The 14,530-nt window shown below is 37.0% G+C and overlaps 1 protein-coding gene across 8 annotated transcripts in view; it reads right to left on the bottom strand.

Annotated features, from left to right (window-relative positions):
- The window catches only part of LOC139114258 (uncharacterized), a 112,388-nt gene that overhangs the window by 63,485 nt on the left and 34,373 nt on the right, over window positions 1-14,530 (bottom strand). For 4 of the 8 annotated variants that reach the window (XM_070675845.1, XM_070675846.1, XM_070675850.1 and 1 more), the window contains 7 exons: window positions 14,052-14,234; window positions 13,494-13,679; window positions 9,189-9,374; window positions 8,379-8,564; window positions 7,517-7,702; window positions 6,745-6,930; window positions 5,654-5,839 (listed from right to left, as the gene is read on the bottom strand). In XM_070675845.1, coding sequence (XP_070531946.1) covers window positions 5,654-5,839; window positions 6,745-6,930; window positions 7,517-7,702; window positions 8,379-8,564; window positions 9,189-9,374; window positions 13,494-13,679; window positions 14,052-14,234 — 1,299 coding nt within the window. The remainder of the gene's footprint in view (window positions 1-5,653; window positions 5,840-6,744; window positions 6,931-7,516; window positions 7,703-8,378; window positions 8,565-9,188; window positions 9,375-13,493; window positions 13,680-14,051; window positions 14,235-14,530) is intronic. The other 4 variants (XM_070675847.1, XM_070675848.1, XM_070675849.1 and 1 more) reach the window with 4 other exon arrangements.

The raw sequence follows: 14,530 nt of genomic DNA, 5'->3' as shown, positions 1-14,530 counted from the left end.
AACTTGTTAAAAAGTCCGCTTTCCTAAAGTACTTGAAGACTTATAGAAGAGTGATAGAGAAGGGTGCAGAATCAATGACACTGCCATCAAACTACAAGTGTCACTATAAGATCAGTTAACTTATTGCAAGAAAGAGCTACTTCATCTCTACAAGATAGATGTATGTGCTCAGCACATGCTAATACTTCTAAAGGAAAGAATTGACAACAGGCTCATCACAAGACCTTGTTATCAATTGTAACAGTCAGATCAGGTGAGATATAGTTGAAGCACATGATTTTAAAATCAGAAAGGAGTCGCCACACATTCACGAGTGAGAGAATTAATTCATTTCAAAATCTTCAAAACTATAAAGTGAAGTATATGCTTCCCCACTCTCCTTCAATGAAAACATAAACAGGCATTCTGGTAGACCTTGGCATTCTTGTTGTGTGGCTAGTGCCAGACCTTCAGTAACACAGTCTGACATGGCAACTTGTGCATTTGACACAGTGTTGACACATGTGATAGTTGTAGACTTAGTACACTATCATATGTAGTCAAGCACTGGTGCAAATGCCTCAACTGAGAAAATCGAAGGAAACGGTATTTCTTTTAAAACATTCATCCACCCAAAGCATCTGTTGACTAAAATCCAAATGATAGAAAAAGTGCACAAGATTTGACAGGCTGACAACAAACCAGTATCACCATTAGCTATGTGCACTCCTTGTGGAAAGTGGATCTACATTTCAAAAGAAAGTATGCAAGTATGTAGTACTTGTCTCTTTAAAGGAAAAGAATTGTCCACAACCTACACCAGAAAAGCTTTTCATAGTCAAATCAAGTGAGATAAAGTTGAAACAATTTTAAAATACATAAATTAACACAATTACAGATAAGATTTAGGAAACATGTGTGACAGCACTTATTCTTGAAAGAGTTTCTCAAATATCAAAGATGTGATAATTGATGCATACACTTCCCCACTGTCCTTCAATGAAAACATAAACAGAGCATTCTGGTAGACCTGGGCATTCTTGGTCAGTGGCTGGCATCACCAGACCTCCAGTAACACAGTCTGACATGGCAACTTGTACGTTTGACACAATGTCAACACAGGTGACGGTTCTTGATTGGGTTCCAGTGCCACATGTGGATGAACACTGATATAAATATTTAAACAGAAAATCAACCAAACAAACTTGTTAAAAAGTCCGCTTTCCTAGAGTACTTGAAGACTTATAGAAGAGTGATAGAGAAGGGTGCAGAATCAATGAAGTGCCATCAAACTACAAGTGTCACTATAAGATTAGTTAACTTATTGTAGGAAAGAGATACTTCATATCTACAAGATAGATGTATGTGCTCAGCACATGCTAATACTTCTAAAGGAAAGAATTGACAACAGGCTCATCACAAGACCTTGTTATCAATTGTAACAGTCAGATCAGGTGAGATATAGTTGAAGCACATGATTTTAAAATCAGAAAGGAGTCGCCACACATTCACGAGTGAGAGAATTAATTCATTTCAAATCTTCAAAACTATAAAGTGAAGTATACGCTTCCCCACTCTCCTTCAATGAAAACATAAACAGGGCATTCTGGTAGACCTTGGCATTCTTGTTGTGTGGCTAGTGCCAGACCTTCAGTAACACAGTCTGACATGGCAACTTGTGCATTTGACACAGTGCTGACACATGTGATAGTTGTAGACTTAGTACACTATCATATGTAGTCAAGCACTGGTGCAAATGCCTCAACTGAGAAAATCAAACGAAACGGTATTTCTTTTAAAACATTCATCTACCCAAAGCATCTGTTGACTAACATCTAAATGACAGAAAAAGGTGCACAAGATTTGACAGGCTGACAACAAACCAGTATCACCATTAGCTATGTGCACTTCTTGTGGAAAGTGGATCTACATTTCAAAAGAAAGTATGCAAGTATGTAGTACTTGTCTCTTTAAAGGAAAAGAATTGTCCACAACCTACACCAGAAAAGCTTTTCATAGTCAAATCAAGTGAGATAAAGTTGAAGAAACAATGATTTTAAAATACATAAATTAACACAATTACAGATAAGATTGAGAAAACATGCTTGACAGCACTTATTCCTGTAAGAGTTTCTAAAATATCAAAGATATAAAACTGATGCGTACACTTCCCCATGGTCCTTCGATAAAAACATAAACTGGGCATTCTGGTAGACCTGGGCATTCCTGTTGAGTGGCTGGCATTACAAGACCTTCATTAACACAGTCTGACATGGCAACTTGTACGTTTGACACAATGTCAACACAGGTGACGGTTCTTGATTGGGTTCCAGTGCCACATGTGGATGAACACTGATACAAATATTTAAGTAGAGAAAATCAACCAAACAATGTCATTAAAAAGTTTGCTTTCCTAAAGATTTGAAGACTTATAGAAGAGTGATAGAGAAGGGTGCAGAATCAATGACACTGCCATCAAACTACAAGTGTCACTATAAGATTAGTTAACTTATTGTAGGAAAGAGATACTTCATATCTACAAGATAGATGTATGTGCTCAACACATGCTAATGCTACTTCCAAAGGAAAGAATTGACAACAGGCACGTCAGAAAACCTTGTCATCAATTGTAGCAGTCAGATCAGGTGAGATACAGTTGAAGCATGTGATTTTAAAATCAGAGAAAGAAGTCACCACATATGAGTGAGAGGATAAATTCATTTGACCGTCTTTTAAACTATCAAAGTGAATTATACGCTTCCCCACTCTCCTTTGATGAAAACATAACAGGGCATTCTGGTAGACCCTGGCATTCTTGTTGTGTGGCTGGGAGTGCCAGACCTTCAGTAACACAGTCTGACACGGCAACTTGTGCATTTAACAGAGTGTTGACACATGTGATAGTTGTAGACTTAGTACACTATCACATGTAGTCAAGCACTGGTGAAAATGCTTCAACTGAGAAAATCAAACGAAACGGTATTTCTTTTAAAACGTTCATCCACCCAAAGAATCTGTTGACTAACATCCAAATGATAGAAAAAGGTGAACAAGATTTGACAGGCTGACAACAAACCAGTATCGATCACCATAGCTTTGTTCTCTCCTTGTGGAAAGTGGATCTACATTTCAAAAGAAAGTATGCAAGTATGTAGTACTTGTTTCTTTAAAGGAAAAGAACTGTCCACAACCAACACCAGGAACGCTGTTCATTGATTACGAGAGTCAAATCAAGTGAGATAAAGTTGAAACAATTTTAAAATACATAAATTAACACAATTACAGATAAGATTTAGGAAACATGTGTGACAGCACTTATTCTTGAAAGAGTTTCTCAAATATCAAAGATGTGATAATTGATGCATACACTTCCCCATGGTCCTTCAATGAAAACATAAACAGAGCATTCTGGTAGACCTGGGCATTCCTGTTCAGTGGCTGGCAGTATCAGACCTTCAGTAATACAGTCTGACATGGCAACTTGTGTGTTTGACACAATGTCAACACAGGTGACGGTTCTTGATTGGGTTCCAGTGCCACATGTAGATGAACACTGATACAAATGATTAAACAGAGAAAATCAAACACAACAATATTAATAATATGTATGTCTTCCAAAGGGAATACATTTACTCACAACAGAATGATAGACAAGTACACACAGCAATGGAAAAATTGACACCAAAACTACAGTGTCACCACAACTTAAGGTGAGTGAACTTCTTAAGGAGATGTGGATCTATACACTTAGAAAAGGAGAAACTCATTAAGTATGTGAAAAGATAAGAATTGTCCATAAGCCCCAGCTATTACTACTATCAAATCATACATGATAGTCGAAGAATGAAGATGATTATAGAGTACAACAGGACAGGATTCACAGAGAGGGAATGATGTTCTCTTTAAAGGGTCTTTTGCAGTCAACAATTTATTTCCAAGACAACTAGGGAACACATTAGCAATGGAAAAAAAGATGAATAACTCACTGTCCTTCCATTAAAATATAAATGGGGCAATCTGGTAGACCTGGGCACTCCTGTTGAGTGGTTGGCATTACCAGACCTTCAGTAAAACAGTCTGACATGGCAACTTGTGCATTTGACAGAGTCAGTATTAACACAGGTCATGGTTCTTGATTGAGTACCAATATATCACATGTAGATGAACGTTGGTTCAAATGTTTAAACACAGAAAATAAAACAATTCAAAACAATATGGTCTGTTTTCCAAAAGCATGTGACTATTGGTACCCACATCAGAATAACAGGAAAGGGTGCACAGAAATGGACAAGCTGACACAAAAAATACAGTGTCACCATGATGAACTTCTTGAGGAAAAGTGGACCACGTTGCTACAAGGAATTCACAAGACACAGGCAAAAAAAGGTTGTCTACAGATACCACCAGTAAACCTTATCATCAATCGTAGAAGACCATGTGAGATAAAGGTGAAAAATCAAGATTACAACACATTATTACAACAAGACAGATTTAACATAGACATGAGTGAGAGAACTTATTCTTTGAACAGTCCTTTTCAATAGGCAATTTATTCCCAAGACACTATATAACAGACACTAACTGGAGGACACATTAACAAAATAAAATTGATGCGTACACTTCCCCATGGTCCTTCAATGAAAACATAAACAGGGCATTCTGGTAGACCTGGGCATTCCTGTTGAGCGGCTGGCATTACAAGACCTTCATTGAAACATACTGACATTGCAACTTGTGTGTTTGACACAGTGTTGACACAGGTGATGGACCTCGTCTGTGTACCAGTACCACATGTAGATGAACACTGATGGGCATAATATTTGATAAAAGAAACTGTTAAATAGAAATAGGTTTGGTTGCAAGAAAGCAATTCTTCAGCAATAGAATACCCAGCCAACTGTCAGTGAGATTTAGGGAATGCACAGTGGGCCAGTCTGTCACTTGCCAAGCAAATGCACTGCCCTCAAGTCATACTATATGTTAGGAAACCAAGAACTGTGAAATCAAGTTAAAGGAAATAGAGGATTTGTGCAACTATATCAATGGAGGTAGACTAGATCAAGATACAAAACAGAGAATCATAAGAAGAGGGATGAATATGTAAAACTCCTTATTCAGTGCAAAATAATAGGACACCATAGCAGATCTCAAGATTTTTGACTTGCTAGTAGTACCAGAATTTTATGAACACGACCTTACATGTCTATGTGTGTTATAGACACTGTGTCATGCAGGTCACATAACAGGATTGAGTGCAAGTACCACAAGTAAAGAATTAACTTGAGGAATCACTGTTAATAACATGAACAGCAAAGAAGTAGAATTTCGGTGAACATTCCTTACAAGGATGAATTTGATGATTCTATTGAGACAAACAAGGGTACAAGTGAATGACTCTCAAACAGGACAACAAATTTATCATGCAATAATGGACATGAGTGTCCTCCGGATTATGACAGGAAACGATGATGAGTATCACTATATGAAAGATACAGTGCAAATTTCAACTCAAGAAATGCAGTCTTCAAGTGACATAGCAGGAGGCATTAAGATGTCATGTTGAGGAAGTATGTCAGGTCAGTTCATATTCTCAAGTGTTGAAGATACTTAGAAAATATGTCAGACGAGATGGCCATGCAGGCCACTACATTAAACAAATACAATTGATGCGTACACTTCCCCACTCTCCTTCGATGAAAACATAAACAGGGCATGCTGGTAGACCTGGGCATTCCTGTTCAGTGGCTGGTAGTATCAGACCTTCAGTAATACAGTCTGACGTGGCAACTTGTATGTTTGCAACAATGTCGACACAGGTGACGGTTCTTGATTGAGTTCCAGTGCCACATGTAGATGAACACTAGAAGAAAATTATTTTTTTATTGAATGAAGCAAAGCACAGAAACCATTCGAGTAAATTTCTAGCATTTGATGATTTTGCCAGCGCATCAAAAGGTACATCGGAGTTAATGAGGTGGAAGACATTGGCAGGGAAGTACCCATCTTTTAACAGATGTACATTCCTGAAATCTATGTATCAATGATACAAGGAGAAAATACACAATGATGACACGTCCTATATTTGAGAAACAACATAATCTAGATGGAAACTGACACAAAGGAATGACTTTACACGAGAAAGTGAGTTGTGCAGCCACAAGTAAAAAGATGACAGCCTTACTAAAGGGAATTTATAGATGTAAACTTGACAGTAATGTTACATTGAGAGCAAAAACTGCAAGTGTTTGATCTATTTATAAACGTTGATGAGGGTGGAAAGAAAAGACAGTCTATACAACAGACTCTTACAGACAAAAAATAATACGGGTATGTTAACCATCATGCCACATACATGTACATAGATGGAAACAGCTGGAAACAATTATTGAATGATGAAAGGATAACACAACACTGTGACTAAAACTCCATCTCCCCTGCGTGCCAAAGATATTTGGGTATAGAGAGAAATGGGTACACACGAATTGAGAATAACAACACAAGCTACGTCATTTGGATTAAAGAGATCTGGATGAGGTACTAAAGAACAGGGATGTGTTTTACGAAGGATATGAAGTACAGAGTGTACATGTCTCCATAGACATGTAACGTTCGTATATTACACCAGAAGACTATGCTCAGGAGCCAAATCTGGTTAGATCAAGGTTTTCATAAAGTAGGTTAAATATGCAACAGATACAAAACTTTGGAAGTATTTTCCTATGAGACTCTCTACATTGACACAAATAAAATAAAATAGATGCGTACACTTTGCCATTCTCCTTCGATGAAAACATAAACAGGGCATTCTGGTAGGTCTGGACATTCCTGTTCAGTGGCTGGCATTACAAGACCTTCATTCTCACAAACTGACATGGCAACCTCTGCGTTAGACACAGAGTCAACGCAGGTGACACTTCTTGACTGAGTACCATTACCGCATGTAGACGTACACTGGAAGGAAAGACAAATGAAGAACGGCAAAACGATAATGTGAGTAAAAAAAATGTCACAACTTAATTTTCGATTAACCCGTTGGAGCATGCAAAGAAATGACCAGGATATGAGTGAGTATCATAGACATAGAGGAGAACAGATTCACAGTACTACATGAAGATGAACATGAGTGGAAACTGTGAACTATAACAGGAAAACCAAATGCAACAATTGAAACTCCATCCTCCAAAAGCACTGGATGCTAGAGTAGCAAGAGGTAAGGAGACGTTAGAACTACTATACAAGACAACTAGTAAACAATGCAATATAGACTACAAAGATGGGATGCGTGAGCCATTACAGGACAACATGCTACAACTCAGTGTACACATCTTTAAAGAAATATACTTTACAACAGAAACCCATATAAGGATGTTTAGAAGCCAAATTGGGTTAGATCAAGTCAACATGGTAAGTTCAAGGTGATATGGAATTAAGTTAATATTAAAAAATAAAGAGTTTATGTTCTAACGACGCTCTATGGACATAGACATAGACATAGTCTATGGCAACATAGTTAAAATAAAATAAAATTGGTCCGTACACTTCCCCATGGTCCTTCAATGAAAACGTAAACAGTGCATTCTGGTAGACCTGGGCATTCCTGTTCAATGGCTGGCATTACAAGACTTTCATTCATACAAACTGACATGTCAACCTCTGCGTTAGACACAGAGTCAAAGCAGGTGACATTTCTAGACTGAGTACCATTACCACATGAAGATGAACACTGGAAGAAATAATTATTGAAGGAAGAGATGCAAAAATTCAATGGTGTGAATGAAATTTTCTACAGCTTAAACCTTTAACTTATGTATGTGATGTACGGTGCAAATAAATTACCATGATATGATTCTCGGAGACAGAGAAAATACCTTTACCAGAGCCAAGTAAAACACTTCCGGAAATTATAGAACAATAATAGATAAATGAAATAATGTTGTGACAAAAAACTTTTTCTTCACTAAGTTCTAGCTATGTGAGTAGACAAAGAAACAATTACACAGGAATAAAGAAAGTGGACAATAGAAAAATCATGTGATGATTGACCAAAGTAATGAATGTGAAATATAAGAGGGGTGTTTATGTGTCTTTCAGGATATATACTGTCCATGTATTACTCCACTAATCCTGTCCACCAAGTTTAGAAGTAAAATCAGAGGAGAAGAAGTCAATGAGTGGAGAATATTTGGAAAGTAGGTAAGGAACTCTGTGAGGAAATGTGATATCCATAATACACCAACAATCCTGTCCACCTCATTCAGAAGCAAAATCAGGTGGGATGAAGTCAACAAGTGGAGAATATTGAAAAAGTAGTTTAACCATAAGATATAGACAATATTGGAAATGAGGATCCATTCCAATGAGACAGTACAATGACATAATGAAAATAAAATGATGCATACACTTCCCCACTGTCCTTCGATGAAAGCATAAACAGGGCATGCTGGTAGACCTGGGCATTCCTGTTGAGCAGCTGGCATTACCAGACCTTCAGTAATACAGTCTGACATGGCAGCCTCTGCGTTCGACACAGTGTCAACACAAGTGATGGTTCTTGACTGAGTACCATTACCGCATGTAGATGTACACTGGAAACGATTATTGAATGAAGAAAAGCAATGTAATAATGTGAGCAACATTTTCAAGCTTGTACCTTTCAGTAACGTGTAACTTTACACAGGAATGATTTATGTAAGAGCAAAGTTATTATCTTCATAGCAAAGTCAGGAGAATACATTTAAATTACAGGTAGTAATTTAGACCAGAATGACACCTACTGGGGTGAACATCTTCTTCGGAGAGCACATTATATTGTAAACAGCACAACAACTATTGCATATTTAATTGAATATTTAATGTTAAATTGAGCATTTAATTGTAATATTATAAGCTTGAATATTAAATTCATGCAACATATATAATGTGAGACAGTGTTTATGATTAAAGAAAATTTATGTCTCAAATTTTAACTGAATACAACACACAAAGTTAGCAAACTACAGGCAAGTGTTTATCGTTGCACACACTTGCATATTGTCTTCCATTGGGGTATTACAGGGGTGCCCAATAATAAGGTTCGGAAAGTACAACACAACATTATACTTTAACATCACACTACATGTATGTATATGAACAACACAAAGATCTTACAAGGAGACCTTACACCTTTTGAGAGTCTAACATAATAAAACACAGATGATATTGATGCGTACACTTCCCCACTGTCCTTCGATGAAAACATAAACAGGGCATGCTGGTAGACCTGGGCATTCCTGTTGAGCAGCTGGCTGTACTAGACCTTCATTTTCACAAACTGAGATTTCAACTTCCGCGTTCGACACTGTGTCAACACAGGTTATGGTTCTGGACTGAGAACCAGTACCGCATGTTGTAGAGCACTAGAGAATATAAATTTTGAGCGATGAAGACTTTAACCAAACATAGAGTAATTTTTTCGCAATTTTCTCAATTTCTATCATCCAGTAGGACAGAATTAATTAACTGTGGGGAACTTTGGGCAAATTTATTGGAGTACTGCTGTCAACCAAAACACCACAAGCATTATTAGAAAAAATCTCGCCCAAACGCCGTTGGCATTTCACAAGTAAAAAAATCTATATTTGATGATTTCATAATCATAGCATCAATATTTTAAACAAAGCTCCACTATAGCATAATCAGGGCTCGAAATACTTTTTTTCAACCACCTGTCCACTGGACAAGTCAAATAAAAAGTACCTGTCCTAGTGAGAAAAGTACCTGTCCAAAATGGCATAATTTATTCTAAGAAACTATAGTAGTTTCAATTCATTCAACAAACTCATGCCTGTATCATATGCAAACTGGCGTAACAGCGTGTCGAGATAGCCCTGAGAATCTCCCAATCTAAGAGATTTGAGACGTGACCTTAGATAAATAAATATGGCTGCCTCCTGTACACAGTGATTAGATATTATCGAATTTTCTTTTACTTTTTTTTCCGACAGGTAAATATCCAAATAATGATTTTCAAAATTGTAAAAGGTATATACTGTAACAGCGTTTCCGTTTACGCAAAATCCTGCGTATTTTATGCAAAATAGTCTGCAATACGCAAAAAAAATCATGACTGCATAAACTAACGCATTGAGAAATGCCGCCCCTTGACACGGACATACTTTACTCGCACTACATTGCCTCAACGTGGTTCAATGCAGGACAAAAATAGAACATATGCACCTGCTTGCAAGTGACATTTATCATGATGCAACATTTTAGACTTAAGCGGACGGCAACTCTTTATGAACCTTGTATTTCATCATCACAAAGCATCGTGTCAATCAGTTCTGAACAGACAATGACACTACAGATGCAAAAAATTCGAGAATCCATCGAGTCTATGTTGTTGGTAACACAATACAGTTAATCATGGTCATTAGGTCGCATGTTATTTGGAAAGTGTTTACGGGTGACGATTTACACTCTGTAGGGTTGCATCTTGAGAGGTCCCGCTGGACTTTGATCAGTATCTGCTTTTTGTTGGCCCTTTGAAAACACTAATTTCATTGTCAGACAGTACTTTCTTTGAAACTTTGAACATGAAGTCATTAGGCTGCTCAACGATCATATACGAGACATGCATCACGGCATTGCAAGCGTTCAGCTACTATACCTTGAAGCCCCCACGTTATTGTTTTTTGTTAATAGAGCATGCGCATTAAAGGAAACCCCTAATTTCGACAGAAAGACTGCCCAACTCACTTCAGATACCGATTCCCACCGACACCGTACGCGTTGTTGATACATTTTACCAAATAAGAACCAAGTTGCGTAAAATCGTACGCAAGTTTTGAAATTGTAATGGAAACGCTGTTATATAAATTTAAACTTATGAATATTTGCTGTAGTCAATAGGTTGAAATACTGGTTGCAGGCTGAAAAAACCTACCTGTCCACTTGGACAAGTACTTTTCAAACTACCTGTCCCAGGCCAAATTTCACTTGTCCGGGACAGGCAGACAGGTAATACTTCGAGCCCTGATAATTATAAGGTTTTAAAACAACAGAGAATTGAAAGGAAAAACAGGGCAAAAAAGCAAACTGCTGTTTTTATTTTAACGTATCCTGAACTTAGCGCAGTTTATTTGGTATTAACTTTGACAACTAAATGTACTTGAAATTGTTGAATCACATTCAGAATGTGTCTCTGTACATCATCCCAGCTAAGATATTACCTCCAATTGATTAGCATATCTCTATCACAGTTGAAATGCTTTATTCATATCAGAACCAGGCCATTAACTTTTGCTGGGGACAAGAACACATTGCTCAATCTGAATTAGAACCAACAGGCTCAATAATCCAGATACATCAGGTACTAGGTAGGACTGATATTGGAATTACTTTTGTAGAATCAACCTTTCAAAGAAGTAATGACTGAGACAACAATCTGTATGTGTTGAATGTTATGGATGTAAAGCTTAGACACCTGAATCATTACCGGAATCAAATTCAGATGTATCAATTGGATAGAAATAGGTTTTACAATAGCTGTGTGGAATAAATGGAAAAGTACCAACTGAGTCTTTGAAATAAACTTCATCATTCAGAGAAAGTGAAAGCTAATTGTACTCTGGTCATCATCATGGCTAAAACAATGAATATTATACAGCTCAACAAATTTGAGTTACATGACAGTTTTAGAGAAAAAGTTTAGTCAAATATGTATACTGGTATTTATGGAATGTAAATAAACTTTCCTGACAGATAAAAAGTAAACTGTCCAATTCAACTCCTCTTTGCACCACTGTAATAAAAGAAGCTGTACTCCTTTTACCAATTTTCAGACAGTGTCCTTGAGAGTTTTGGTAGCTTTATGAAGTGCCATGGGGCATAGCCTAATTGTTTCAGGTCAATAATCACCAGTCCTGCTTTTTGAGAATCCCACTTGTACAAAACATATAAACCTTTTACACATGTTCATGAAAATTATTAAATCTAACAATATTTACCATAACAATTTGGAATTTGTAATTCTCATTTCAAATTAGAGAGAAAAATGTTTAATTATCAGATGATACTTTTTTTCACATAGGTTAATCAAACTATCCATAGGGAAAACATCACTATTGTATGCACAAAGCAGTCAAAATGGCTTGAAATTCTTAACTAACTCCTAATTCATCAATGAACACAATTGTTGTAGAAATGTGAAAATCATTTGCCAGGGAGATTACTCTCTGATGTTATATAAATATGTAATATGTAATCAATTATTGATTATGCTCTTTTCTGTATGAGCTTTAATAATCACCATCAAAACTTTCCTCTTTCAACTGACAACTTTTTTACTCTTTCCTTTGGATTATTATCGCCCTAATGAGTAAAATCACTTGAAATTTGAACTGAGTATTGATCAATAACTAAAAGTATTTTGGTCATTTAAGTGACAACCAAGCGTTGAAAGCGATGACCAACCTATTTCAAATGCACGTGAAATTACAGACAAAAAAATGAAAATTCACCAATTCTTGACCGCGGAGTGACGTCACTTTCACCTCACGCACGCGAGTGAGGTGAAATGGGATTTGACTATACAGGACAGTGAACAATGCAGAAATTATGTGACAAAGTACAGAACTTAGTGTTTATCATTGACATAATGTTGAAACTTTGAATACTGTTGTAAATGTTGAAAAATCCACACTTCATATTTTGTTCTCTGATAATAGTGTGACGCAAAAATGACGTAAAAATCCGCAAGTTCCCGGATGTCCGCGGTCAAGAATTGAACACGAATATCTCTTTTAACGGTAACTTTGTCCACTGCCATTAATTTAAAAGCATATCTAATGTAAACTTTAAGAAACAACAAAATTTATCTGCAGTCAAATGACAGCTAAGTTTCATTATTTTCATACAATATTATACGACTCACTATTACATCTCACCTATAGTACTGATCTTGTGATTGGCTAAAAGTCCACCATGTGACATTCCAAATAAAGTGATATAACATAGTTCAATTTGCTCTTGTCCTCGACTCTTGCCCGCTACATGCTAGCTGTTCAAACGCAAGCTCAAAGCGTGCACATGCATTATAGTGTACAGGCACCGTGCCAGGAACTCTTGCACAAGATTAAAAAATGCATCTCTCGAAAATTTGCACATCATTTCAACCTGTCGTTTGACGCACACAGTATAAATACTGGATTTTGTGATGAATTCAAATGTTCGGTGTAATAAAATGAATAACACATGAAGATCAGGCAATATCACGATTTGTGGCATGCCCTCGGGTTGGCGATCCTGACTGAAACACTGATGATACCCTTGCCTGCTGCTCGGCATTATCAATATTTCAGTCAGGATCATGATCCCTTAGGCAGGTCACAAATTGTGATATTGCCCTCATCGTCATGTGTTATTATTTATCTGTTTAATACTGCTTTAGGTTATATAGATCATCAGATTATCTGATGATTTATGAAGCAAAAAACTAAGTTACTAATTTTTTTACTTTGCTCTTGATTACCTACCTCACCCCATTGTCCTTCAACGAAGCTGTAAACAGGGCAGGGTGGCTGATTGGGACATTCCTGTACAGAGGCTGGTATTTGAAGACCTTCGTTTGTACATACAGACAGGGCAACAGGTGTTGAGGTTGACTCATCAATGCATGTGACTGTTCTGGTCTGAGTTCCTGCACCGCAGCTAGTTGAACACTTATTAAAAAAAAAAACACGCGTGTTAAGGGTCACAACTGCTATTAAGCCACATATCATACCTATACATTCTATTTCTATCAATTTTCAAAATTATGCATACATACGGTAAACAGAAGGTAAACATCACTCATGAGCATCTCAAATAAATCTAATTAACTAGGTAGCACTGGAATTTCATGCCGGCTAGGGTGTAAACCATCCCCCATCACTCCCCTATGTGATCAAGACATGTTTTAACCACTTGAACACTTGAATGCTTGAAACGTCTGGGGCAATGAAGCCATATTGTCTTAGTGGGTATAAATTCCTATCTATCCACAGTACAACGATGCCAATATAAAGATTTATCAGATTGTACTCTACACTCACTTGTCCCCATGATCCTAGGTCAAAGCTGTAGGTTGGACAATCTTGAATATTGCAGACTTGAGCTTCAAGGGGTTTAGTCAATCCTTGACTATCACACAAACTTTCCGCAACTTCAGTCGTCTCTCCAACTTGTGTACAATATACAGTTCTAACTTGAACACCAACCTCGCACGATTTAGAGCACTAGGAAAAACAGATATAATATTTGGCATATACTCAGTTTCATAATGTATTGCTTTTAGGACAATATATTTGAATACATCAATCCATTGGTTTTTACAGATTCTGTTGATTACATATGTTCACATCCTAGCATGTACATGTACATCCATCAAATTCACTATACAAATGTACCGTAGAATATATCGCAGGTTGCTGTTCTGACAGCTGGAATGTTTTTTGAAATTGTTATGATTGTGAGTGACTTTAAGCCTTGTCTGAGAATGCATGGCAGCCATCATAAAAAACTTCTTCAAGGC

This window comes from Ptychodera flava, chromosome 16, assembly GCF_041260155.1.
Source record: "Ptychodera flava strain L36383 chromosome 16, AS_Pfla_20210202, whole genome shotgun sequence".
Lineage (NCBI taxonomy): Eukaryota > Metazoa > Hemichordata > Enteropneusta > Ptychoderidae > Ptychodera > Ptychodera flava.
The sequence above is the reverse complement of the archived record's forward strand: the minus strand, read 5'-3'. Positions and strand labels throughout refer to the sequence as shown.